Source organism: Theobroma umbraticum, unplaced genomic scaffold (genome assembly GCF_002168275.2).
Source record: "Theobroma umbraticum cultivar Fairchild unplaced genomic scaffold, ASM216827v3 scaffold_204.0, whole genome shotgun sequence".
Classification (NCBI taxonomy): domain Eukaryota; kingdom Viridiplantae; phylum Streptophyta; class Magnoliopsida; order Malvales; family Malvaceae; genus Theobroma; species Theobroma umbraticum.
Genome location: NW_018397267.1, coordinates 3333042 through 3358606, shown reverse-complemented (window position 1 = coordinate 3358606; position 25565 = coordinate 3333042). Strand labels below are relative to the sequence as shown.

Sequence of the window (25565 nt, the reverse complement as noted above, 5' to 3'; positions counted from 1 at the left end):
TTGGAATTGATTCATACCAAATTTATTATGTTATAATTTTCAAAGCAAATTATGACTAAAGTTGACTTAATTTGAAATATATATATATATATATTTGTCTAAGTAATCCCAAAATTAATTCAAAAAAAGTTAACGATTTGGTTCACCCAACTAAATAGTCGTCTCTTAGATATTTGAAAGACGATTGTGAATTTGTACTTACCATGATAAGAACAAATTTTAATCAATGACAATGAATAGGGAAAAAGAAAGAAAATCAAGGGAATATCTGGTTGATGTAGAAAGCAGAAGAACATTGGCAAATCTTGTCTGGCTAAGCTTGAGGGAAGAAGAAAGTTATAATAGCAGCAAATGATATATATATATATATATATATATATGTATGTATGTTTGCAATGAGGCGGCATTGGAAAAGGATAGAATGTGAAGAAATTTTGCAGGTCACGTTGTTTTCATTCCTAAGATAGGCAAAGTGGCGTTTTCTTTGATTGCATTGGTGGCCAGAAGATTTCGATAGAAGTCCACGTGAAAGGAAATTCTTACTCTCAGAAACTCAAATTATTAATTATGGACCCTCACAATGATTTTGCAATTTGGCACCCAAAAATCCAAAACAAAATGATTGCAAATTTTTTCAATGAGTAGTACAAATTTAAGCCTTAAAAAGCTGTCTGATGAATTCAATCACAGTTTTGTATAATTCTGTTGAGTCTAATTGTTAATACAGTATGGGTCTATGGGACACATTGTTTCGTTGTTTCAGACTCTCTGTTGTTGCTTTCATTCAATTATTGTTGGCGAAGAAGAAAGCAGATATCTAAGTTCACTTTTGTGTAATTTGGGATCTTAATGGATCCATTTAAGTGAGCCCAGTCCAATCAGAGGCCCTATTGCGGCCTCCATTCACCGACTTCGTCTCCCCTAGAAAAATCACGGCGGGAGTTCTCGTCTACTGTCAAAAATTTAACCGCGTTGAATCGACGGCCATGGTTTCACCACCACGCGCGAGCGCGCTACTTTTCTTCCTTCTCGCCACCACCGTATCACAACCCGTAAACTCCCTCTCTTACTCTCAATACAAATCCCTATGCTCCTCTCCCACTCCCTCCTGACGCGCGTGGCCAACTTACGTTCCGCACGCGGGGACGCGGCTGGCTCTACCCGGGCAAGGCTTCGTCGCAGAAGCTGGAGCAATGGCAAGGGTGGGGTTTTGGGGCGCGGCGTGGTCGGTGGGATGGGACTACGTTTGGAACTACGCCTGGAGGGGTAATTTAAATGACGGGGAGATCCATGGCGTCGTATCGGATTTGAACCAGTTAGGGAGGATGTTGGGCGAGTTGAGTCGGTCCAACTCGGAGATGGAGAGGGCTAGCTGGATCGCACGGAATTACGGCAATGCCCTCGCGGTTTCGAAACGGATGTTGAACCGCCTCCTCAAAGCGTTCAAAAGATCGGTACGGTTTTTTTTTGTCAGAAAAATGAAATTAAAGATTTAAAAAAGGTTTAATTACTTAATTTATTTAATTTAATTTTGGTTGCATGTATTGGAAAATTGGGCAGGGGGCATTAAGAGAAGTGGTTGAAACAGTGGAAAGAGAAGTAGCTGAAGGAGGTTTATTGAGGGACTGCTTGGAAATAGGGAGTAATGACTTGAAAGGATTGGTTCAAATTTTCAAGGAGTTATCTTCGCAGTTTTATTCTGCTTCTGATTACTCCCAAGAGTTGTGACAAAGGAGGACATAATTATTGTGACCCCTTTTGCGTAATATAATTTCAGTGTTTTTTTTTTTTAATTTTAAAGATTAGTTATGAAAATAACGTTTCCCCTATTGAGCAAGTCTCAACCAATATTTAACCGCCTAAGTGACGTGGACTCCAGACAGTTCATGGCCGGCCCATGCGTGTACAGCCCATGGGTGCGCGCCGCGGGAGTGTGCATCTTATGCAAGCAGCGTGTGCACGTTTCAACGCCAAACGGATATTAACTAAAACTCCAAACCGTTGACGTGGTGCTCAGCCCATGGGTCCTGGGCTAAGACCTCTAAAGGTGAAGGACCTCAAACCCTCAAGTAACGAAAGGCGCCTGGTTTTATGGTAGATGATGTTAGTAAATTGAACCCACAAGTGGTGGATAACATGTATTGGGCTGCCTTGTCTCTTGCTTGCCCGTATATAAACAAAGAAGCGGCTTGCCATTTTCATAACATAAAAGAGATGGTCATTAATAAGTCATGTGGCGGGTGGTCGGTTGAATCAAAAAATTATTAAAAAAGGTCAAAACATGCTATCTGGACATAATCATATCCGCAAGTCGATAAATGTCTTTGCGTTCATTTCAACTATACTCCTATTAATTATGAAATTATCCAAACCCACATATCGCAAGGTAGATGATACATTGATTCTGAAGTACAGTTTCAATATAGAGTTGGAATGCATCTTCATTATGTCGCAGATGATATGGATGGGAAAGTAGGAAGAAATTAAGGATTCAACGCATACTTACACTAGAAAATATATATAAAACCGTTCACATGGTACCCAACTTATTGTTCCATCCTCCATGGATGTCGATGATCAACGTTTTCTTCACAGCATTTGTAATTCATAAGACCGACGCTGAAGGTCAACGACGAGCCAGCCAGTACACAGCTGATGTGCACCAATGGGTTGCCCTGGAAGACCCATGTTACTCGGTATGACTTCATCTCTCCCACATTAAATTTGGCTACCTACTAGCATTAATGACTCTAGCTGCTTGTTTCATAGTTCAAGACATACGTATATGCACCGTCAGATTCATTGCTGCTCCAGATCTTGATCGTCGAATTTGCATTTTTATTATCTTGGTTTTGAATTGAAGTAAATGTTTCCCTTTCAAAAAGCGACCTTTGTTCAGTTTCTCATTCAATTTCCTGTAAGGCACTGAGTTGAGAAGATCAAAGTAAACGCAAAATAAATAGGAAAAGCCGAAAGGGTGTTACTAATCTATGTAGGAATAGGCACTTGGCAAAATTGATAAAACCCGAATCCCATTTAAATCGATCCGAAATGGAATTCGTTTCAATTCAAAGCCCAAAGAGTGTTATAGTACCACACGACTTTAATTTAAAATGAATTGAATATAAAACAACTTTAAATCTTAAATCGATCCAATTTAAAGTTAATAAACATTGTAATTAAATGATTTTGTCAACAATAGTAAATAAATAAATGATAAACATTTTTAATTTTTTTAAAAATGATATTATTTATAATTATTATATAATAATAATAGTAATCTATTTTCAACCTTTTCAATGTTGAATATTTGAGTTGGATTATGAAGTTAAGTGAAGACACTATATATGAATACCAAACGATTTTTTTTTTGCTACCTTAATTATTTACAATAATTAATCAAATAAAATGATAGTATTAATTTGATGTTTGAATATTTTAATTCCAAATGTAAATAATCATGTGGAAAATTAAAAATTAGGAAATTTTCGGAAGGTTTTTTTAATTGATTATAATTTTAGATTAATTAATTTGAATATTTTAAATATTATGATTTCAAATTTCTTATAATTTATAAGTATTAATGTTAGGTCAATTAATTGATTCATTGAATTATATATTTTTACTAAGTATGTATTTTTTTTATGAATGTTAATTGGTATTTTTTTTAATAATATCTACTATTCACTCTAATTGGACATTTGTTTATATGATTATATCTAATGTTAATGTTGATACTAATGACCAAACCAGAAAAATTGAAAATATTACTAAAAAAAATTATAATGAATAAAAAATAAAAATGGAAGCACATAAAATACTAATAATGAGTATATAGTGTAGATAAAACTATGACGTCATTTATATCATAAATATTTATACAAATATTTATCAATTTATTAAATTTTAAATTTTTTATCATAAATTTGTCAAATTAATCAATGATATCTACTACGAAAAAGATGAAATTATTTGTCCCATTCGAATTTACAAAAATATCTATAATTTATATGAGTTTCAGAATAACATAAAAATTTATTTTACTTGAATTAAAGTGAATTCGAGTGCAAAATAACCCGAAATCCAAGAAGAACCCGACTCAAACCTGTGGAATCTGCTCAATTGCCACTTCCAGGAATAGGACCACAAGTCAAGAGGTTCTGGTCAGTGCCTCAGTGTAATGGCATGTGACTGAGTAGCCATTTTTCTTCTCCACAGACCGAGTTGATGAGATGTCAAGCTTTTGGCGATTTGACTATCGTGAAAAGGCCGCAGTTGGGGTAGCTTATAGACGTTGAATTCGTGAGGATGAAAGCTAATTAACAGCAAAATGTGAGTAAAATGGGCCATTAAACGATGTGCACATCATCATTCAATGGGGTTGGTAGAGCATTAATTAGGGCAGCAATCTAATTTACCTTTTTCTTTTCCATTGATTATAAGGATAGGATGTAATTGATCTATGAAAATGATTGATTACTCCATTCCAGAAACCTATCATCATCATCACGTATAAAATTGAGTCGTGGGAAAGAAGGTAAAAGCTTCACTTTAATGCAGATCAACGAAATCATCACTGACCATAGATAACATATGCTAATTAACTGAAACTCCAAATTTTCTTATATGTAACTCAGAAATTAAGATAAAGTAATGGCTAGCATTAATGCATGAAAAGCCTTGGGATCATGAAAAATCGAACTCTTGATCACTTAATTGGTAGTTCACGATTCAAAGCCGGACATGGTTTTCCTCTCTTCTCTCTCTCTCTCTCTCATGGAGTTAAACCAAGTCCAAACTTGATGCATGAGAGACGTTGGGTACTATAAGTTTGTCTAAATTTTGCATTATAGTACAAAATTACATCATTAAAGCCTCTCCTTCAACGTGTATTATTCCTGTTTGTCACTATCAGTGTGGCCCTTTGGTGGTTTAATTAGTGTCATTAAAACAAATCTATAGCAATATGTAGAATCGTAACACTAGGAGAATTGCCTTTTTCCATAATCATGATGATGATCATACATTCATACTTCTTTAGACAAGACAAATAAAGAACTAAAAGGAAGAAACGATAAATATGTGGTACTATTTACGAGCTTACTGTGTGGACCGACAAGCTCTTTGGTTCGAGTAAAATCGAACTCCGCAAGAAATTCAAAGCTGAGAGAGAGGTGCAAATGCAAAACCGGCCTTGGGGAACAGACTCCTCACATTATCTCCGCGTGAAATTAATGCGTCTAACCTACTCCTTCAACTGTAAAAGCTAAAAACAATATCACTTGCCTTGTCTTTTGATGACTGAATACGTAGCTTCGATGTGCACTCATTTTTCTCTGCATATATACTTACCTGTTGGCATTTATATTCCTCACCAGATACCATCATTCCCTTACGCTCACTCCACACATTTCCATAATTCTTTTTGAGCTTCTGATTCTTACAATTTGTGTAATTATAATGGATAAATGGTGGGGGGTGCTTGGGGTGGTGTTGGTTTTGAATTTGAGCTTTGGGGTTAGAGGGGCGCCGCAAGTTCCTTGCTACTTCATTTTTGGGGATTCCTTGGTGGACAATGGCAATAATAATCAACTGTCGTCGTTGGCTAGAGCTGATTACTTGCCTTATGGGATTGACTTCCCTAATGGACCGACCGGAAGGTTTTCCAACGGGAAAACTACTGTCGATGTCATAGGTGAGCTCCTAATTATCTAATCTCTTTCTCTTCATCATCTGTTTGACTACACTCGATTTCTTTCACTAGGGTCTCTTTGAAAGCAACAGAATGAATAGACCAGATAAGATAACGATTTTACAGAGTTGATTGTTGCATGGTTAATTTTTGAAACTTCAATCTGAAAAGTGACAACAGTAGTGCAATGGCGTGTTGTCGTTTTAACAATATTCTTCTATCTACAGCTGAACTTTTGGGCTTTGACAATTACATTCCTCCTTACTCAACCGCAAGTGGTAGACAAATACTGGGAGGAGTTAATTATGCATCCGCGGCTGCCGGAATCAGAGAAGAGACTGGACAGCAACTGGTAATGAACTAGCTAGCTTAACATTGAATAGTTTCTTTAATCACCTATAACTATGTTGCATCATTATCCAAACTAAATTTTCTTCTATCTGCAAACTTCACTAGGGAGGTCGGATCAGTTTCAGCGGGCAAGTCAGAAATTACCGAGAAACAGTTTCGCGAGTGGTGAACTTGCTAGGAGATGAAGACACAGCAGCAAATTATTTGAGCAAGTGCATTTACTCAATCGGATTGGGCAGCAACGATTACCTTAACAACTATTTCATGCCCGCCTTTTACTCAACCAGCAGGCAATATAACCCCGAGCAATATGCTGATCTTCTCATTCAACAATACACTGAGCAGCTTCAAGTTAGTATATATTTTCCATTTTCTTTTTCCCACCGAGCACCAGGCTCCTTAATTTGATTGCTATAATGAAATGCTGTGGATGTTCCAAGGATTTGTACGACTATGGTGCAAGGAAGTTTGTGCTGATTGGGTTGGGTCAGATAGGGTGCAGCCCAAACGAACTTGCTCAAAATAGTGGAGATGGTAGAACTTGTGTGGAGAGGATCAACGCTGCCAACCGGATTTTCAATAGCAAGCTTAGAGCTCTGGTTGATCAATTCAACAACAACGATTCTGATGCAAAATTCATCTACATTAATGCTTATGGAATCTTCCAAGACATAACAAGCAACCCTGCAGCTTACGGTAAATAACATCCGAAAAATGTTAAATGAGTACCTATGGACACTCTAAATAGGCTTTAAGTGAATCTTTAATACCAATAACTAATGTAATTTACCTTGGTCAATGTCAGGTTTCAAGGTGACAAATGCAGGGTGTTGTGGTGTTGGGAGGAACAATGGGCAAATTACCTGCTTGCCTTACCAAACCCCATGCCAAAACAGGAATGAGTACCTGTTTTGGGATGCTTTTCATCCAGGTGAGGCTGCCAATGTGATCATTGGAAGGAGATCATACAGTGCTCAATCTTCCTCTGACGCTTACCCGATCGACATCCGGCGTCTTGCCCAGCTCTGAAGATGGAGATGAAGTTTTTGATGGGATAATAAATATTTATAAAATAGATAATTATTCATATGATTCAAACTCTTTTTGTGTATTTCTAATTTTGTTACAATCATTAGTGTCATCGTTCTAAGGGATGTGGCAATTAATTAGGATGTCAGATATCAGAGTCTATGTTGTGGGTGTATCTTTGTGAAAGTAATGTAAAATTTTGGTTTGTAATGCTAATGGCTTTTGAATTTGGACCACTGAGAGTGAGTAGAAATCATATGATACTCTGAACTACAATAATTGCAGCCCTCTTTTTTCTGCAATATTGCTTCTTCAGAAAGATTTCTTCTAGGATCTTCATATTCAACCAAATATAAAGAATTAAAGATGTCTTGTTGGTGGTGAATTTATGGACTTGACAATGGCAAGGGTGGGAAGGAAACAGAAATAGAAGAGAAAAAAATAGAATAAAGGAAAAGGGATTAAAAAAAATCAAAATTAAGTTACGTATTTAAAAATTTCAATTGAATTTTGATGCATGAATTTTAATTTATAATAAAACGATGACAAAACATTGACAAAATTTTGATCGATGAGTAAAAAATTGATTGATATTTAATTAAACATAAAAAAAATAAATGACATAAGTTTTTCTGACGGAACTATTGATATACTAACTAGAGTTTTTGATAAAATGTTTTATTAAAAATATTAATCGGTCTTTTTTAATATTATCAAATTATGTCGGTAATTCAAAAATGTAAAATTACGTGATGTTTCTAAGTTGAATATCTATAGCATGTTCCTATCAAAGTACATTTGCTATTTAAATCATATATGAAGATTGCGAAGTAATTATGCAATACATATAAATATATATATTTTAAGTTAAAAAAAATTGAAACAAATTAATTGTTATCCAGTCCAAAGTTTGGACCAGAACTGCCAATCCCTAAGGCCCATCTTCTTTCGCTTGGTCCGCTTTTCTCAAACCCTTTTCGCTTTTTAAAAAAACAGAACACTTGTTGAAAAATTAGTTTATGTCAATGATACTACCATGTCATTGTTCGTACACGAAAATTTGGGCCCCCATCAGGATGCTTGTCCCCAAACAAATCTCCGGTCACTTACACATGAAAGAGTATGTTTGCCATTAGCCTTGAACAATAGACTGGCATGCTATGGCGCATCGCAAGCAAACCCCAAGCTTTTGCTATTCACGTACGGATCCTTCTCCCAGTTTCTTTCCTAACCTCACAGTCAATCCTCATTTTTGCCATTTAATTTCCTCGTTGTATATCAACCTGCATTTCTTTGCTTCATCTTTGTTTTCCTTCTTTCTTTTCTGAACTTGGTTTATAGATTTGACACGTTGGATGTGGGGTGTAACAAGAAACTGTTTGGGGTGATTCTTTTTCTCCTGGGGGTTTCAAACTTGCAACAAATCGAACCTCGGAAACCAAAAGTGCCCTGTTATTGTTTCTTCGGAGACTCTTTGGTTGATCCTGGAAATAATAATGACCTTTCTACTTCAGCTAAATCCAATTACCCACCTTATGGAATTGACTTTCCTCATGGACCCACTGGAAGGTTTTCCAATGGTCGAACTGTTCCAAATTTTTTTGGTCTGCCCTTCCTCTCTGTCTACTGACTCCATTTTCATTAAGCAGATCTGGGTGTTTGTTAAATTATGACTCCTTGACCCTGTTACATTGCATTTCATTTCCGTTTTTATATGTTTGTTTTTCAATTAATGTTAGAGGATATATATCATTCCTCTGATTACAGCTCAATATTTGGGTTTTAAGAATTTCATTCCACCCTTTACTACTGCTAAGGGCGAGGAGATACTCTAAGGTGTCAATTATGCATCCGGCTCAGCAGGAATTCGTGATGAAACTGGGACAAAATTGGTAAACTGATACCCTACACATGCATGGCCACGTTCAGAGACTTGAAAATGATCAACAATGCTCTCAAAGGAAGCCAAAAGTAACCACTCTAATGAGTTTTTCTGTCACAGGGCATTAACATTGGCTTAAACAAGCACTTAGAGAATCACAATATCACCATCTCACGCATTGTTAGCATACTTAAAGATAAAGACTCGGCAACCAAGCACCTGAACCAGTGCTTATATTCAGTTGAAATGGGAAGCAATGATTACATTAACAATTACTTCAAGCCTGGTTATTCCACCAGCACAGAATTTATCCCCGAGCAATATGCCACAATTCTTATCGAGCAATATTCTCAGCAGTCAACGGTACTCTAAGCCTGCCAATCAATTCTCCCAAATCGATTAACAACATAGAAATTTCATATCTCCATTATAGACAATCAGCTTCTTTTGCTGTTCCTTGTTAGACTTTTTATAGTTCAGGAGCAAGGAAGGTGGCCTTGAGTGGACTGGGACCAATAGGGTGCACCCCAGATGCAGTAGCTTCTCATGAAACAAATGGCAAATTATGTGTGGAGGAAATGAACAATGCAGTCCGACTTTTCAATGACAAGTTCAAGCACCTCGTTGAAGAGCTTCATGAAAAATTCAAGGATGCAAAGTTTATCTTTTTGGATAACTTTGGGGGGTTGATTAAACACATTTCTATATCAGGTGTAGTATAGATTCTTGATTTTCGATCTCAATTTTTGATTGAATGCTCATTTTAGAATTTAACATTTATCAAAGTTTTCATTTCAATATGTAACAAACATTACATGTTTCATTCTTGTATTGTACCAATTGTTTTTCCATTTTTGGTCATAACTTAACGTTTATTCTTGTGAATCTCAGGTACTAACTATAAAATCACTGGATGCTGTGATGTCGTCAAGGAAACTGGTCAATGTGTCCCAACGCAGCTCCATATAGGAACAGGACTTTATTCATTTTCTTTGATTCTTTTCATCCTTCCGAAGCTGCAAACTTTGTAACTGCAACAAGCCAAATTACTTCTCTCCACGGTCTTTTTGACACAAATGGTTTTGGGTATTCCTGACCTGATACCCTGATTACTCACCAGTAGGCAAGGAGATGTTGCTATCTTCTCAAAACTGTGATGAAATCATTGCTGTTTTTGTATTTCGTTTTTCCATTTTGACTAATGGTACATATGATGTAGAACCTTAAGGGCGTAACTCCCTAACGAGCAATATGAAGTGAATTACAGTTCATTTTCATTGGTTCAATATGACTGAGAATTGGACCACTAGGAAATAGCCTCGGTGAAAATATGGATAATTAATTGTTTAGCTATTGCTCAAGCTTTTTGTTAATTATAATAAACATGCCTGACTTATATGCACGATGAGATTTTGAATTTAGATTTTTGAATATATACTAATTTTCAGGCAGGTCAAACAATTATGCTAAATGAAAACTAAACCTGAGAGGTCATTGAGCAGTAAACAAGACTGTAATTTGTTTTGTCCACAGCAAAAGTTAGGACCTCTTCTACTCAGGCAGGCATATGCTAAATGAAAACTTTAACAAGCTTTTAATTAGTGCCTAGAGCCAGGTAGTCTGAGCTACCAATAACTAATTAAAAGCTACAGTTCATTCTAATAATATTGGGTTATTTAGGGCACATGCAGAGCTTGAATTACTAATTCTTGTCTTAAGGACAGCTCTTTGTGTAGAACTAAAATGTCAGGCATTTGACATCTTGTCTTAATGACCTCTACTACTCTAAACTAGAAAGACTGAAAGTTCAAGGACAAAAATCTTGTCTTCGTGGCTGTTCCTAACCTTTAAACTCAACTCAAAATTTTGAGATTATGATGCTAGTAAACCAACCCCTAGATAATATAGACATGCAAGCATATATGAGAAATATAAGTATATATATATATATATATATATATATATATATATCTCAGATAGGTTGAGAAATGTCATGATGAACTCATGAGGGTTAACCTTCGTAGAATCCTAGTGCATGCCATAAACATATGGAAGAGGACTTCTTGTCTGACAAACAAACTTATCAGTCTTACACACACGACATAGCTAAAGCATGGCAGAAGAGTAGTACTACAGTCCTCCATGTAAGGGAAGTTGAATTCCTGCCTTATAGCATTTTCAGGATACTGGTAGCTTTCATCTGACAGAATACTAAGATGCTCTTCGCTAAAACAGAAACAGCAGAATGTAGCGCTTACTCCACCAGAATATTAGCTGCACAGTCATGGAAACAACTTGTTAATGTAGTCTTGGATTATTTCTTTTATGGTCATTCACAACCACCATTATGTATTAATGATTAACAGTATTCCGATGATGAAATAATGAGATATATGATAAAACTCAGTAGTGGCAGGCTATAGATCATCTCTTCCTTAGACAGGATACGATGCTACAGTCCTCCAGCCAATGCATAAAAATTTTACTGCTTGAGTAAGAATATGGCATCCCAAATTCAATGGAAAACTAAAACCTAAAACTACCTAACCAAATCCAAAGGAAATGAATAGGAAAAAAAACATATTTAGATTAGGAATATATTGCAAATTGCAATAATTATTAGAGTTCTGGCAGGCTGAATCATATTTTGTTCATGGGATTTGGCATGGTTGGCATTTATCTTTATCAAATTACAATTATGATAAATCAAGTGAGGTTTATATTTCATGATTGTTAAGTCGTTTTAAAATCTAAAGATGTGAGTTTTCTAACATCTAATGGTTGAAGGTGATACTTGGTACTGAATAGGGTGTGTTGTATGGTGGGCGCATGTGTCTAATTTTGAAGAAAGACATGTCTATATATGCCATGTACATGAAAAATACTGTAAATGTTTCATGTTGATGATGTAATTTTGAGGTGCATTTTCCCGTAATTGAAAAAATGATGTAAAAGATTCTTACACTAATTGAAGGGCCATCTGATCCTGGTGGGGGTAATGACTGGCGGGTTGTAATGCATTGACTTGAAAGTAGTTCCGAGAGTCAAATGGCTGAGAAGGCATGATCTCGAAGTTAGACCCTCCTGGCATCAAATTTATGTTCTGCTGCTTCCTCTCATTCTCAGCTATCTGCAGCATACAGTAATGAGGTCCTCAAGTCATTACTATTTCTATGATTGCTAAATACAGCGACACAAGTACGCGCTCGCGCGCACACACAAGAGCTTGAAAGGAGAGAGAGACCTTTGCTCGGAGAAGTTGGTTATTGTTATGCAAGTCAATTTCCTGCAATGAACAAATTTATACCACAAAAAGAATGCATTGTCAGGCCGACATGTGAAATGGTTTTAAAAATATAGCTAGCATCCATAGATCGCCTTCTTAAATTTTCCGAGATCAAGGCATTGTATATCCAAGAAGAGAGTAAATTTTATCTGTGGAGCGGTTAAATATAGTGTTGCATACAGTTGAAATGCTATTCAGATACGATCACCCCATACCATTTGGATGCCTTTAACCGATGACCACGAATACGTTGGCAAAGTTATTGCATTATACAACACTCGGGCAATCATTTTCGATTAAAAGGAACATGAAGAGTAACTGGAGTGCGAAAGATTCTTACCCTCTTCTGCATATACTCAATTTCTGCAAACAGCAGCTCATTCTGGTAGAGTTTGGAGGAAGAAAGTTAAAAGGAAAAGGGAAAATTTGTCAGTGGCAATCCCAGGGCTAGAAAGAAAGATTGCATAGTCATCTTGAAAGAAATACTATTTTTATAGACATAAATTGTCAGTCACAAAAGAGAGACCTTTTTGGAACGGATTCTGCTAATTCCTTTCTCTAAACGATTCTCCAAGCTTCTAAGATCCTTCATAGGCAATGCGCTGAGAGACTCGCCTAGCATATGCCTGGAAACATATACCATTGTTAACGAAAAGGTTTGAACGACAAATACATAAAATGATGCAACTGAATGAAGACCATACGACATAACCTGTTTGAGTTCTGCAAATTCCCAATTTGCACTCGTAGTTTGGCAGCTTCTTGCTGGTAGAACTGAGATTTACATCCGCATGGCATTAGTTTAACTCATATCATCAATGACTAGAATTGAATGTACACTCTTCAGCCACTTGAGTAAGTTCATGAGATTTATCATATGAAGATACCATTTTTTTTCAATAAAATAAGAGGAAACCCACTTAAAGTCACCATTGTCAGAAATCTATTACCATTAATGGACAAATCCTTACAATATGATTGCCCTTTTAAGGCAAGGAAAGTCTGCTCTTTCTTTATGAAAATAGAGATAAAATCTGCCCCCGCCCTTTATTTATTTTCTTTTCAGCCAAAAGAAGATTAGATTAAAATTTAATTAAGACCAAAACCATATAATTTTAAAGATCAAGTTATGATAATTACTGACCAAAAAAAAAAGTGATGATAAATACTTGTAGCTTCAGAATTCGTCACAATAAGGAATTTTTTTTTTGTCTTCTTAATTAACTTACTTCAGTGTTTTAATCACAGCTTTCCAATTTTCAAAGAGTTAAAGTTTTCCATTTCAGAAGAAACTTTAGACCATGAGATACAACTTAGTTTTGATGCACAATCATGTCTCAACACAAAACGTGAAAAAAATACAGATGTCAAGGGTGTGGAGGACTTGTCATTGTAAACAAAGACTTATTTTTCATAGTCATCGCTGGTCATCAGCCAGCTTCTTCTATCCATACTGCCACTCATCAAGGTGCCATTTATGTGACTACAAGAATATGAATGATGTTCTCAACAGCACATTTTAACAATGAGAGCTTTAAATATTGAAGAGAAAAAGATGGATGAAGTTTATAATGGCACAGAGAGGATCGCTTCTTATAGTATAATTCCTCGTACTTCCATTTGTACAAGAAAACAAAAAGGAAAAAAATGGCTTGGAGATTGAGTGCATACCTGAGCATTAGCTTCAGAAACTGACCCAGTATTGGAGGAATCTGCACAAGTTTTTTTGTACCTCTCAATTGTTGCTTTGACACTGCAAACATTGTTAATTACATAAAATAAATTAGCAGCACAGAATATATATAGTGATAGAAGCGAATGTCTACATATATAAATGGCTGCTTTCCTTAAGTATCGTTTAGCTGAGAAATTAGAATATGTAAAAAGCTTTCACAACTACGAACATAAACACATCAAGGTATTCCATGAACCATAAATCAAAAAAGAGATCGAAGGCTCTAGATAGATAAAAGACGAGCACCAGCCCCAGCTGTTATCCTGCTAAAATCTACATCACTATTCACTAGCCCTGATATTGATGCCATAAAAAAGAAATGGAATCATGAAAACTCTGCACTTTCTCATGAGTCATCATCATTATACCTAAAGCTACCTAGCAAAATTATTAAGCTTAGATTATAACGGTCACATCAACCAACTTTCTCAGTTAACTGAATCTAATACGAAACCATAAAGCCAAGTTTTGTTTATTTATTTGATAAGACCCTAGTCACCCCGGCTCCTTAAATTTCCTCGATGTGCTGATTCCTTAATCTCGTCGAGCCAGTGATTGGCTGTCGCGGCCATGCTGGCACTGTTCTAACAGTATGATTGGCTCAGAAATTTCTATGGTCAAAACTTGTGCCAGATGTCAGAAACCCATTACACAAAGGGCAATACTTTTAAATCCTGCATTGTTAGTTATTATCCACCTCGTTGAATCCAAAAAGTGTGTAAAAAAATCTATGGGTTTAATGACATTTGAAGGGGCTAAAGCAAGAGCCAAAAGACATATAACAATAAAATATGAAATAAAATAGTGATTTTATCCAGTGCCTGTCCCTGTCTGAAACTCTGAGTACATCAGAGCCGTCCATTTCAGCAGCCATAGTTGCATTTCACGGAAGAAGCCAAAACCTCAGAACTCTCCCATTGGCTCGCAGTTGTCGTACCTTGTCTCTCAGACACAACACTGCTGACTTCACTTTTTTCTCTCTCTCTCCCTCCCATCAAAACTTGCACAAATATGACTACGCAAGATCTTTAGCAAATGCAAACTGCAAAGCTTCACTCCATAATGCCAACAGTGATTCATTATAATGATAGCAGTCGAGCTATTTTCATTGGCTCAAATCACTCTCTTTCCCACAGAAGCTTTTGTAAAAGAATTTTTACCCGACTGAGAAATAGAGATCTAAGAAGAAAAAAGAAAAGGAAAAATGGGCAGATGGGTATTTCATCCATGTCTCATATAAGATGAATTTTCGAGTTCAAATGATGAAAAAAAAAAAAAAACAAGGAAAACCCAGTTTTGGAATCATGACATCGAACAAATTTGTCAGTAGTCAAGAAACTGAACAAATCGTGGGTGACGTGACCAAAAGATTCTGTAACTAAGACAAAACACCAAACCTAATCTTACTCTGGGGTCATCAAAACCCTAGATAGATTTAACTGTACTATAAAAAAACCAAGGGAAATGTCTAAAACCATGTAAAAGTTTTAGCGAGTTGTGATTGGTTGCTGAAAGATTACTTTACTTGATTTAAGGGTTACTGATTGAAAGTCTTTGGACAAACTGTTAGCCTTATGTGGTTAATAATAAATATAACAACAAAACCCTAATTTGGTTTCGTTTGACTGTGAAGAAGGGGGCAACTCACGTGGTGCAAAACGGGATTTAGGGAAATTTCGTGTAAGAACCCTAATTTAGATGTGATTGAGTTGAGGCCTGATTTGGTTGTGATTGGTTGGAAAAGGGAGTTTTAACATGTTCCCAAAGGGAAAAGAAAGGAAAAAAAAAACATAAAAGAACCAATCTGGTTTTTTGCAACCCTAATGTTATGCCTTTGATGGGGTTCTTAATTTGGACAAAATACTTTGCTGTTTTTATATTTACTTTCTTTCTAGCAAAGTACTTTTGCTCTCTCTTGATGTCTAACTGACGTGCCATTAAGGAAGTGTCAAGAGCTTTGGGGGATCTGAGCTAATGGGAGCATGACAGCTTTGTTTCTAGGCCCTTATCTTAGTTCCATGGTTGAGACAGGCACAGCTAAGAGAGAGGTATATTGGAAAGGAAAAAAGAGAAAATTTAACAACAATGGAGGAGAAAGGAGGCTGATCTCACAGGCCTGCATATATTTCCCAAAAACCTATACCTTTTTCACTAGCAAAAAACATAATGCTCCCTGTTTCTATCTATTGCACCAGATCTATGTATCCCACCAAAGTAGGAACTCAAGAAACGATCATAAACAGCAAAAAGAGCCCAAAGCTTATACAAGTGAAAAAGACAAAATAGAAGAAAGAAGACAAGTGAATCTTAGTTTGAGAGAACTCAATCTAAGCTTTACACCAATATATATATTTATATAAAACAAATAATTATGTTCTTTTACTTAAATCAACCCAAAGATCTGTTGCAAAGCCTTCAGCTGTAGACACCAATAGGAAATATCTCCATTGACAAAATTTTCATTGTACTTTTCACGAAACAAACTTGAAAATAAGAAATGCCCTTTGGGCTCAAGTGAAAAAGAGACTTAGTGATGAACAGAATAAAAACTGAGGGATTTTTTTTTCAAGAAGGAAAAAAGATAGCTGATAAGCTTTGAGAAAAATTAAGATCGAAGAGTTGGATATATACCTATTATTAGCATACTCATAGAGGCGGCCACGGCTAGAGAAGACAATCAGAGCAACCTCAGCATCACAAAGAACGGATAACTCATATGCCTTTTTGAGCAGTCCATTGCGCCTTTTGCAGAAAGTAACCTGACGATTCGTTGTGTTTTCGATCCGCTTGATCTCGATCTTTCCCCTTCCCATTTTCTTCTGGGGAGAGGTCTCACCGGATTCATTGGGGTACACCATGATTGCTAACTGCGAAATAGAAAAATACACGATAAACAATGATATACATACATACATACATACATACAATAACTGCTACAAGCATTTACTATATCTTCCTTTTAGAGACTGTTAAGTTTGCAGGAAAGGAAATGTTTGCAGAACTATTCATATCCCTGAACATGATTAAGTTTTCAACTTCTTGCAGGCTGATATGGTGAGATGATCAAGGAGAGCTTCTAGTGGATGAATCAGGGTGTTAAGTGAAAAAGATTGATTGAACCCAAAAGAAGTGAAGCAATGAAAATGATTAAAAGGACTATGTTTCAGCTTGTAGATGACTAACCTGCAGATGGAAAAGAAATGAAAGGGAGTATGATAATTAAGGACAGAAACAAAAAGGGTTTTGAGGTTTTTCTCTCCCTTTTTTTTTCTTCCACAAACCTGATCAAGAGAGATGCAGAAAATGGGAGCAGGGAAGAGTCGAGAGGTGTCTATTTATAAAAGTAAACAGCGACCCTTCTGATTTATCATCATTTATAAAACCAGCTAATTAATCTGCCGTTTTTAACACTTGAATAGTATCTTTTTCTAGTATTTGGTTTGGTTTTTCCTCTTCTAAGTGGTGGTATTATAATAAAGCTGAAGGAACAAAAGAAAGGTTAAAGTTGGGAATCACTTGTAAGGTTCAGACTCCATTAACCATTAGTTTTTTTTTTTTCCTCTTTTTGCTTGCATGTGAATGGAGGGAGGGCATTGCATTAGAGAGAGAGAGAGAGAGGGACCTTTTCCAAGGGACTATTAATGGGTTGAATGAGACGTTAGGCTAAGTTGCTAACAAGCAAACTCAAAGGAGGGGCAAACAAAGTAAACAAAAGCACAAAGGGGAGCTCTCACTATTTGTTAATTACTATTTTTCCATTTAATCCTTTGATGCTTATTCTTTGAGCTAGAGAGCTTTCTTGTCAATATTTTTTTTTGTTCTTGGCGAGACAAAAGAGATTTTTTTGTCATTTGTATTCCTTTTGTTTACATTTAAGTGTCTTATACCCTTTCATTTGAATATGTCCCTAAATAATGTTTGATTTCGGTTCAACTTTCTCTTTTGATGTTTTATCCTTTTGGAACATAAAAAACATTTAATATTAATCTTAGGGAATTTTTCAAAATTTCAACTTAAAAATATTAGAATAAATTTTTATAAATTTCTTTACTATTCATCATCGAACTAAAGTAGAATATTTACTATGGAATGAAGAAATGTAAATATTATTCCACGGCTAACTTATTGAGCTGTAATATTATTTATGGTCGAGGGCCCGATTAGGATTTCTCTTGGACAATGACTTTTGAGTACAAAATACTTATTAGGTATCAAGTAATTAACTTAACCTCGTTCCAGTTATAACCGTTAAAAAATCTTCAAATCAAATATAATTATCGATTTATTTCATATAATTATTGATTCACACCCTTTCTTTAACTTCATTTATTGCATATGAATATCAGTATAAATATTGAAAACAAAACTTTTTAATTTCTTAAAATATACAAGGACATCAAATTTTAAGCAAAAAGTGTATACATTGGTCCGTCTTTCCTCATTTGAATTTTTCACGTCGCTAATTAGCTCCACATATCAAAGAATATATAGTTTTTGTGTTGAAATTAGTTCTCGTCCCATTGTTTGGCAATTAAAGTCATGAAAAATCTATCACAGGATATTTGATCTTTGGTCCGTTCCATCCATCTATGATCATTCCTTCTTCTTGCCTTTCCCGTTTTTGTCTTTGTTCTTCCAAGGAATGTCTTTGCATAATCCAAGTCTTGTTGTATCAATAAAGTAATGATAGAGGGAAGTCTGACTTCCGTGAGACATCTTACTCTTTGGCACATCTTGATTACCTGCAACACATTGATGGTACTAATAAGGCAAATCATAAATACTTGTTTTTTCCCCTTCTTGTTGATAAGTATATGAAGACTAATTATAGATTTTTGAGTCTGAATTGCGAAAAAAATTCTTTCCCATCTCAAAAATTATATGTTATTATTTTTTTTTCTCAATCAAAGTGAAAATTTTATTAAAGTCCTGAGAAGAGAACTGATCAATACATAAAGAGGTATATTCTTTGATCTAAAAAATTTTATATTTCTATTATTGGAAATTATTTTTAAATAGTTTGCAATAGCAACATACCTTATTAATTTATCCCTTTTCTCCGTAGTATTTGACCTTTTTTTTTTGTTTTTTGAAAAGGAAATTTTATTCTTCCATCTCCGGTAATGCCATGGCAAGCCTTAAGCTTAATTGACAAAAGACTTTGGTGGCATAGGAACCCATTGGACTCTTCACCCACTTTTGCATTGAATCTCATTGGCCCTTTCACTGGAGGGGGGTTAGCTACCACAAGGACAGTTGGGAAATGCCATGGTGACGATGATTCTAGAGGACTTGTCACTTTTGCGAGGCATTAGAGCCATTTCCCATTGAATATGAAGTGTGCTTCGAGTTTCATGTAATTGCATCTTATGTATAAAACCACATGTGAGCAATTCGGTGCTACAATTAATTCTGCTCATATTTGACTCAGAAGATAGAGAAGTTGAGATTGATAGTGCTGCAAATTTTAACCCAAAGCAATGGGTGTTGACTATTAGAAGCATGGGTAAAACACGTTTTCCTTGAAACCCAACTCTTTTTCCTATTCTTATAAATCCCTATATGACTATACAAAATTGGTCATTCTATGCATAATTATGACTAAATTAATTGGGGTGCCGTATATGACGGCAATTAACAATCTTCCCCGAAGTTTCAACTATGATGATGCAATCAGAAATTATATCAAAGTAAGCAGCGATTTTCATATTTTCTTTCTAGCTCTATAGTTTAGCATGTGAAACTTTCTCAAAACCTTTGAGTGCACCTTTCCACTCATGGCTTCATGTCTAAAAAAAGTTGGGATTTCTAAGACGGAAAAGGTTGCACTAGTTTATATATCCATGCTCTCATTGGTGGAGATCTCTTTATGGGTCACAGCAAACAAAATCTTGCCCGTACCTACTTGAGGACCACATTGACGGTAACTACTACTTATTTGTGCGCACACTTTACCACAACTGAGAAAAATGTATAAAGCTTTGCTTGTAAATGTACCATGGAATAAGATTCCCCATGGTGCTTACTAATACTGCATTGTTTTGCCTCGTTTCCGATGATATGGGATAAAAACTTAAGTTAGAACACAGTCATGGAACACTGGAGATCAAAAGGGGACAAGGGGGAGAGACAAAAAGAGTTTCTTCCCCTGTTGAGGACGTAGTAGGCAGTGCTAATTTTGTCAAAATCTTAATTGATATGGCTCTAAAGCAATTGACTGATGATGATCATGATCCCTTGCCTAGCAGGTAGGTTTTCGCTTTGGCCTAGCTGGTGTTTCACAATAATGGTGAAGACCAATTAGAACAAGGGAAGCAAGAGGGTTTGACATGTTTAGCAGAAAAAGGAAATGAAAATTTTATTTGTTTGTATGCTTGATTTTTCTTGTGATAAACAGTGGAGTAGTTTCCAATTGAGAAATTAACATGAGGGAGGGGATTCAGAATGTTACTTTAAGTTTATACCTGTTGAAAAACATATAACAAGGCAAAGGGAAAGAAGTACGGTAAATGTAATCGTACGAATTACATTTAAACATTCCCTTTGGAAGGGGACCACCAGCGTTGCAACACTGTGAAAATAGACGACTTCATACTGAATGATTATGAGATGTGAATACGTCAATGCATTATACCTAATCCCATTAATGCATTATAGGCAGTCACCATCTCCACCTCCTTCAAGTTTTTTAGTCATAAACCACACCCTAAACCTTTTTCTTTTTTCTGTGTGTGTGTGATGACAAATTAATTAAACCCACATTCACTGTACATGTGAGGAAGTCTAAGAGTGAATAATCACTTCCGACGGGGAAGGAATGCAAAGGTTGATAATGCCACAATGATTTGACGTCCAGGCTTGTTATGCAATGAACAACGTGAGTCCCTATTTTCCACCAGCGTGTCCCTCACGTTCATGTGTGCGAAGCGATCAGTGAGGTAATTCCTTTGATACATAAGAAGTGATCATTTCTATTGATTTCGGATTGGTTATTACAGTCATTGCATTGTCTTGATTAGTCATTTCATTATGCTGATGCGAAGTCTTTAGTCTTATGCATAGCATAGCAGGGTTATGTTTGTTTTGCTGTTGATTTATTCTCAGGTGGTTATACGTAGATGAAAAATTCTTTTAAGCTGTTCGGTCGTGTCCTAGGCATGTATGGTCTACGTCACTGAACCTTCTTGGTTTCCAGTGTTAAGCGCTTTAATGATCATTTGTGTTCATATATAATAAATAAATTTATTGACTAAGCAAAAAAAAAAAGGTCTTTAGTCTTAGCACTAATAGGCATAAGACTTGTTTTAGTAGAATTAACTTTCTCACTTTCTGCAGAATGATATAGTGTTTCAGTTTACTTGTCGTTTACAAATAGTAGTTTGTATTAATAAAACCAATGATTACAAAATGCAAAACATGATTACTAAAAGGTTTATCTTTGTCTCTCAGAATCATTTATACGTACTATTTGTGAACACCAAAATTTTTTTATCAGTTATTTTGTTGATTTTCAACTATTGAAAGTTTCGAGATCATTATTATTTGAATGGTTTTGAAAGTTTTTGTATTCTTGCTTTGTACTATCCGGTATTATTCTTTTTTATTTATTAGAAAAGTAGTTTTTCAAAAAAAATAATTTACATGAATGAAAAAAGTATGGAGAGACAATCATGTAATTTTTTCTATTACATTTAACTCATCCCGATTATACTTAATTAGCTAGACAATCTTGTGGTGTTGGTGATTGCCATGTAATTTGAAAAGAGCTACTTTCTTTGAAGACTGATTTCCCTGCAAGTTGGTGTTGTGCAGATGACTACAATGCAATTCAAAGTGCCGATGAACGGGGGGATGTATTACTTTGGGAACTGGCATTGCAAATTTCAATGAGTTTGGATCGGTTTGTACTTTCTTTTAAGTGGCTTCTACAATTCCACAGCCTTAGTCAGAAATGTCTTAAAAGATCTTTATCCAACCACTGTCCAATATTATTGTTATCAGAGTATGTTGACTGGGGACCTAGACTGTTTCATTTCCTTGACCGTTGGCTCTCAGAGAATTCTTTTTCTGAGATGGTTGTGAGCAAATGGACTTTGTCTCAAGGTTAAGCTCAATCGACTCAAAACACATTTGAGATCTTGGAATAAAGTTTCTTTTGGAAACCATAGTTGATCTTGAGAACAAGGTGGATTATGATTAATGGCACATGGGTTTCTGTTTTTGATTATTTCAGAAAAGTAGGGTATGGTGGAGTGCTTCGAAACTTTTGATGGATATGTTGGTGGGGGGACCTTTAGGCATCCAAGATTTTAACTATGCAAAGATTATGGCAATTTTGCATGCTCTTAGATTTTTTCAATCCTCACCTTTTATAGGAGCTGATTTAATTGTTGAATCTGATTCTATAGTGGCTTTATCTTGAGTAAACAATATTGATCAACGGCCATGAAATAAATGATCCATTTCCAATGAGATTGATGTCTTAAAGCAAATGATTGGTATGGTCACATTTATGCATACGTTAAGAGAGGCCAACTTCTTCACAGATCATTTAGCAAAATCGGGTGTGGATAAGACATCTATGATTTCAGCTTGGTGGTGATATGTATGCATTGTTTTGTTTGAGCATTTGTGCTATGATGTATGGTAGTCCTTCGCTCTGGTGATCCTGTGTATGCTTATGTGTAGGGGTCTGTAAGCTAAAATGATATGGTACTCTAGGTGAGTTTGGAGACACTCTCTACCAATGGGACCCCATGGATTTCCCACGTACCGTCTTGAAATGTTATTAATGAAACTCTTATGATTGGGTGAGAAAAAAAAAATTTGTTCATTTGAGTTGATAAAAACCCAAGTGGTGCTAATTAGCCAACAAAACAAAACTATAACTTAATGAAGCTCATTATTATTTACTATATTAAGCGTTTCTAATCTGCTAAAGCCAACAAAAGTAATTTAGACTTGTCTCCTAATTATAATCCTGCAGCTCTATAATTGAAGTCTGGATTCTTTATCGTTGTGTAATGGAACATGGGTGGATGGTTCATCTTTGTATAATTCAATGATCAAAGGGTTGAGCTACAAAAAAAAAAAAAAACAAATGTATGGTTGTGAAACCTAAAGCACCAGACCTTCCATGCATCCCTTTCTGTGCTCTCCTGGTTTTGATTTATGATTTCCCCAACTGCATAACCATTCCCTTGTTACATAAATTATAATGCAATGAAATTCGTGTGGATGGTAGAAGATCCCATAAAGTTGGATATTACTTTATGAGGTCTGGCTATTGGTTCTCTTTCATTATATTGGTTAGTCATATTTCTAAATATCTTTTGGCCTCCATCCATCATTTGCTTTCGTCAATTGTCTTCTTTTTGTGTTATAGCTTTGATTGTAGGGCTTTTCTTTTCATGAAACTGTTTTAAATTGGAATTTAAATATTGAAATATTAAATCACAGAATAGAAACCATAAAAGGGTTTGGTATTTGGATGAAAGCCATATTGTTATTAAAGAACAAAAGATGTGTAAAAGGACAGAGAGACAGAGACAAGAAAGAAGAAATATCTTGATTGCAATTCATCAGCCCTAAAGGATAAGATAAAGTCCTAATACAAATCGGTCCATGTGATTCAGAAATTTCTCAGCTGATAGCTAGCAGTGAAGCTTTCTCACTGTAATGGTAGGGGAGCATACAATGTGTAGGCTACACTGTGATGGACTTAAGCTCAACTCCATTTTCCACCCCCTCCCACCCCTTTCCTTTCTGAAAGCAGCAGAGGGGGACCATGCCATCAATTTCTTTTGGTATTATCATCAGCATTAGTTAGCAAAGTAAGTCTATATGACATTGATGGCAATCGGGCAATAACCAATTTTGTCCCAGAAAAAGGACCAGAAGGGGGTCCTACATTAATCAAGTTGTGGCCCCATTAGGCTTGTTAAGAGGCAATTCCCAATCAAGAAACTTTGATACCAAGCTTTTTGAAATTGTCTTGGATAAACCCTCAGAAGGTATATAATGAATAGTATGTAAGGTATACGTTAGCGTAATTACCAGTAATTCACAAATATAATCACCTGATGAACTATGATTATATCAGCAAATTCATCATGCTTAAGTCGATGATTAATCAATATAGGTGGCAAGGGTTTAGGGGCCCCCACTGGCAGAAGCCTCAATGAAGTGAAGCAGCAAGAATGGTTGCTTTTATGGCATCCAAGTATTGAAATCCTGCTTTAAAGAAGCCATAAAGTTCACCATCTCTTTTGTTGGTTATAGAAATCTGAGCAAATATTCCTGTGCAATGATAACGTTTCCTCTCTTTTCCAGTTATCATATACTAACTTGGAGTAAATCAAGGAGACACACCCATGAACATGTCTAGCTTCCAATTTGAATCTAATTATATTATATGTATTTTTCTTTTTCTCTTTTTCGAGTTTCCAGTTTGGTGTTACTTTGGGTACAAAGACATTGGAGTTGTAAGTTGTTCCTCTTTGCGGTAGCTTTTGGTTTTGCTTGGTTATGAAAGTGAAAAACTCAGAAGAGATGGTGAATGTCATCCCCTTTCCCCCTGAAATCATAACAAACTTTTTCACTTCTTTTTAGTCAATTTGTGCTCAAAGTCCTAGTATTTCATTACTATGGTAAGCTTAGACAGAGATTTTATGGCCCAAGATTACAAAATATACCAACTTTTATTCCTCTGTTTCATTGATTAGTCATTGGCGCTTGTAGCACCCCTGTACGACAAGAATCAAACTGACTATATGACTCCGAATTTGATCATTAATATTTTTTTTAAAAAAAAAATGAATAACTCACCAAAATTTGAAAGATCCATTCAACCGATTAGTATAAAAAATCAATAACCCAAAATTTAAAACGATCCGAAGAATGAAAATTTCCAAATAACAGATACCAATTGCCACATCTAACAGTTTTAGATGTTATTAGTTGATATGAATTCACAAGGTGCATCTCAAGAAAGTGCCCTTGAGAAAAGAGGATGGTGTTTTGGCATCTTGTTGAAGCCAAATATTACAGTATTGAAGGGCCCAATCAAGGGGATGTTGAATACATAAAGATTTAAACCCTTCAAGACTAGGATTTGTACGAATGTGAAACCAAAAAAAAAAAAAAAGAGGCAGATTAATTATACTTTATGGACCCACCATCATAAAGAAACAATAATACTAGTTTGTGGGCTACAAACAGACATGCCAAAAGGGTCAAATCATGATTGAACAAAAAATATTCTACAGTGTACATTATTGAAGCATCTATGCAGAAACTATGCCAACATGCTTTGTACAATCTTTTTCCCAGATGTTATTAAGGAGTAAGCTAGAACAAATTTCGAGAACAAAGAGAAAAGGGGGAGGATGGCAGACAGTTGAGATATGGAAATTTTTTTTTTTTAGATACATGATAGAGCTTTACAAAAGCTGCCTGAGCAAGACAGGGGTCCAGCCAGAGGCAAGAATACACAGCTAAGACTCAAAATAGATTGTGATGAGGACAATAATAACCCAAGCCCAGGGGGCTAAAACATAACACCGCCACCTGACCACAACCTGATTACAAA

General features: G+C 35.7%; 3 protein-coding genes and 1 pseudogene across 3 annotated transcripts; 3 read left to right on the top strand and 1 right to left on the bottom strand.

The window, feature by feature from the left end:
* Positions 1–650: 650 nt before the first annotated feature.
* Positions 651–1833, top strand: LOC110423798 (adenine phosphoribosyltransferase). The gene is given in 4 exon segments (XM_021438166.2): positions 651–1089; positions 1092–1173; positions 1175–1454; positions 1561–1833. Coding segments are annotated over 4 exon segments (633 nt in total). The 5' UTR covers positions 651–986; the 3' UTR covers positions 1729–1833.
* Positions 1834–5320: 3487 nt separating this feature from the next.
* LOC110423797 (GDSL esterase/lipase At5g45670-like) lies at positions 5321–7308 on the top strand. The gene is made up of 5 exons (XM_021438165.1): positions 5321–5695; positions 5920–6044; positions 6149–6394; positions 6484–6739; positions 6849–7308. Exons 1-5 carry the CDS (start codon positions 5461–5463, stop codon positions 7070–7072), a joined length of 1086 nt encoding a protein of 361 aa, XP_021293840.1. The 5' UTR covers positions 5321–5460; the 3' UTR covers positions 7073–7308.
* An 876-nt stretch (positions 7309–8184) lies between these two features.
* Positions 8185–11222, top strand: LOC110424551 (GDSL esterase/lipase At5g45670-like; annotated as a pseudogene).
* Positions 11223–11918: 696 nt separating this feature from the next.
* AG (K-box region and MADS-box transcription factor family protein) lies at positions 11919–16842 on the bottom strand. The gene is given in 8 exon segments (XM_021439145.2): positions 11919–11973; positions 11975–12084; positions 12199–12240; positions 12581–12622; positions 12767–12866; positions 12953–13014; positions 13912–13993; positions 16607–16842. Coding segments are annotated over 8 exon segments (720 nt in total). The 5' UTR covers positions 16834–16842.
* Between the last annotated feature and the right edge of the window lie 8723 nt (positions 16843–25565).

Bases quoted from the DNA above. Each gene is read 5' to 3' on its own strand.
- LOC110423797 (XM_021438165.1), top strand. From the start codon at position 5,461: ATGGATAAATGGTGGGGGGTGCTTGGGGTGGTGTTGGTTTTGAATTTG. The intron at 6,045-6,148 runs GTAATGAACTAG...AAACTTCACTAG, and splicing joins AAGAGACTGGACAGCAACTG to GGAGGTCGGATCAGTTTCAG. The intron at 6,740-6,848 runs GTAAATAACATC...GGTCAATGTCAG, and splicing joins AAGCAACCCTGCAGCTTACG to GTTTCAAGGTGACAAATGCA.